A 1,271-nucleotide genomic window follows, 5' to 3' on the forward strand; every position below is an offset into this window, starting at 1 on the left:
GGAAGGAATACCTGCTTGGGCTCCAAAGTGATCATTTATGTGGACTGCTTACTCCTGAGGATAGAGAAGTATAATAATTGTACATGTTGTTAGAGCAACAGTTATCATCATTGGGAGACTACAACCTACATTATGTTTTTATATCAAGATTCTTAGTTTTTTGCACAGGTAACCAACTTGGATATCTTCTTATGATATAAAAGAATTAATAGGAATTTTGCTCTAGACTCTCCTTTGTGGTATATATCTTTGCATTATATTAGTAGCAGGACCCAGTGCTCCATAAAGGATAATAGTTTCCAGTACACTATCCCTCACGATGACTCCTTAAGTGGTTCATCATCTGCCTCTTCATGTGAACCAGAGAGTAATTTTCCAACATCCTTCCGAAAATCTACCTACTGGATGAAGATGAGAAGGATTAAGCCAGCTGCTGCTTCTCATGTTGAAGGTATCAATATCAGTATCTTATTTCAAAGACAGAACAAGAACTCTCTAAAGTTATATTTGAGGTAATGTTGTAAATGGCTCTTAGAATATTAAATGCCACATATGTGTTTCTTATTGGTGATTAAAAATCTTTACGGCAGGAGCTTATTGTTGTACCCCTAGCCTTACTAATATGAGTGACTCCTTTAGGTTATACTCAGCATCCTTTTCATAGGATTTGAACTTCTTTCCCCTTGTTCTAGTTCAGTTTTCTGTTGCAGAGTTAGGGATTTGCTGTAAGGGTTATTTCAGGGTAGATTATTCTACATGGTCATAGTTTCAAGAGTTCTTGTGTCTTTGGGCAAATCTTTTGCTTGAGTGTTAGCCTCAAATCTTGATCAAGCAAACCACACTGCCTAAATGTATTTATTATTCATGGGGAGCAACTGATGATTCAGGATAGCAATTAATACTTAAAGGAAAAGGGGAGATTGGATTAGTTAATGAGAAGTTACACCAACTTCCCTAAAAATTTCAGGAACATGTCTCTGAGGTATATCTGCACTGATAACTTTTCCCCTTGGTGTTCTTGTGAATGATATTTTGAAGGCAAGCCTAGATGTTTATTTACAAACTCTACTGAGATTTTGGTTCGGTTTTTGTATGGTATTTCAGGGTCAGGTGCAGTATCAACCAAAGGAAAAAGGAAACCGAGGCAGGAAGAAGATGAAGACTATCGAGAATTTCCTCAGAAGAAGCATAAGCTTTATGGTAAGGCAATAACTCTATTTCTTTTTTCCTTAGGTAAATGGAAGAAAGCCCTTGGAATTTTTTTTTTTTTT

The 1,271-nt window shown here is 36.3% G+C and overlaps 1 protein-coding gene across 1 annotated transcript in view; it reads left to right on the forward strand.

The window, feature by feature from the left end:
- The first annotated feature begins 207 nt into the window (after positions 1 to 207).
- The window catches only part of ZNF512 (zinc finger protein 512), a 23,927-nt gene continuing 22,863 nt past the window's right edge, over positions 208 to 1,271 (forward strand). Inside the window, exons 1-2 of the mRNA XM_012803755.2 lie at positions 208 to 451; positions 1,105 to 1,200. Coding sequence (XP_012659209.1) covers positions 406 to 451; positions 1,105 to 1,200 — 142 coding nt within the window. The 5' untranslated portion in view covers positions 208 to 405. The remainder of the gene's footprint in view (positions 452 to 1,104; positions 1,201 to 1,271) is intronic.

This window comes from Otolemur garnettii, unplaced genomic scaffold (genome assembly GCF_000181295.1).
Source record: "Otolemur garnettii isolate 467f Iridium unplaced genomic scaffold, OtoGar3 scaffold00022, whole genome shotgun sequence".
NCBI classification, from domain to species: Eukaryota; Metazoa; Chordata; class Mammalia; order Primates; family Galagidae; genus Otolemur; species Otolemur garnettii.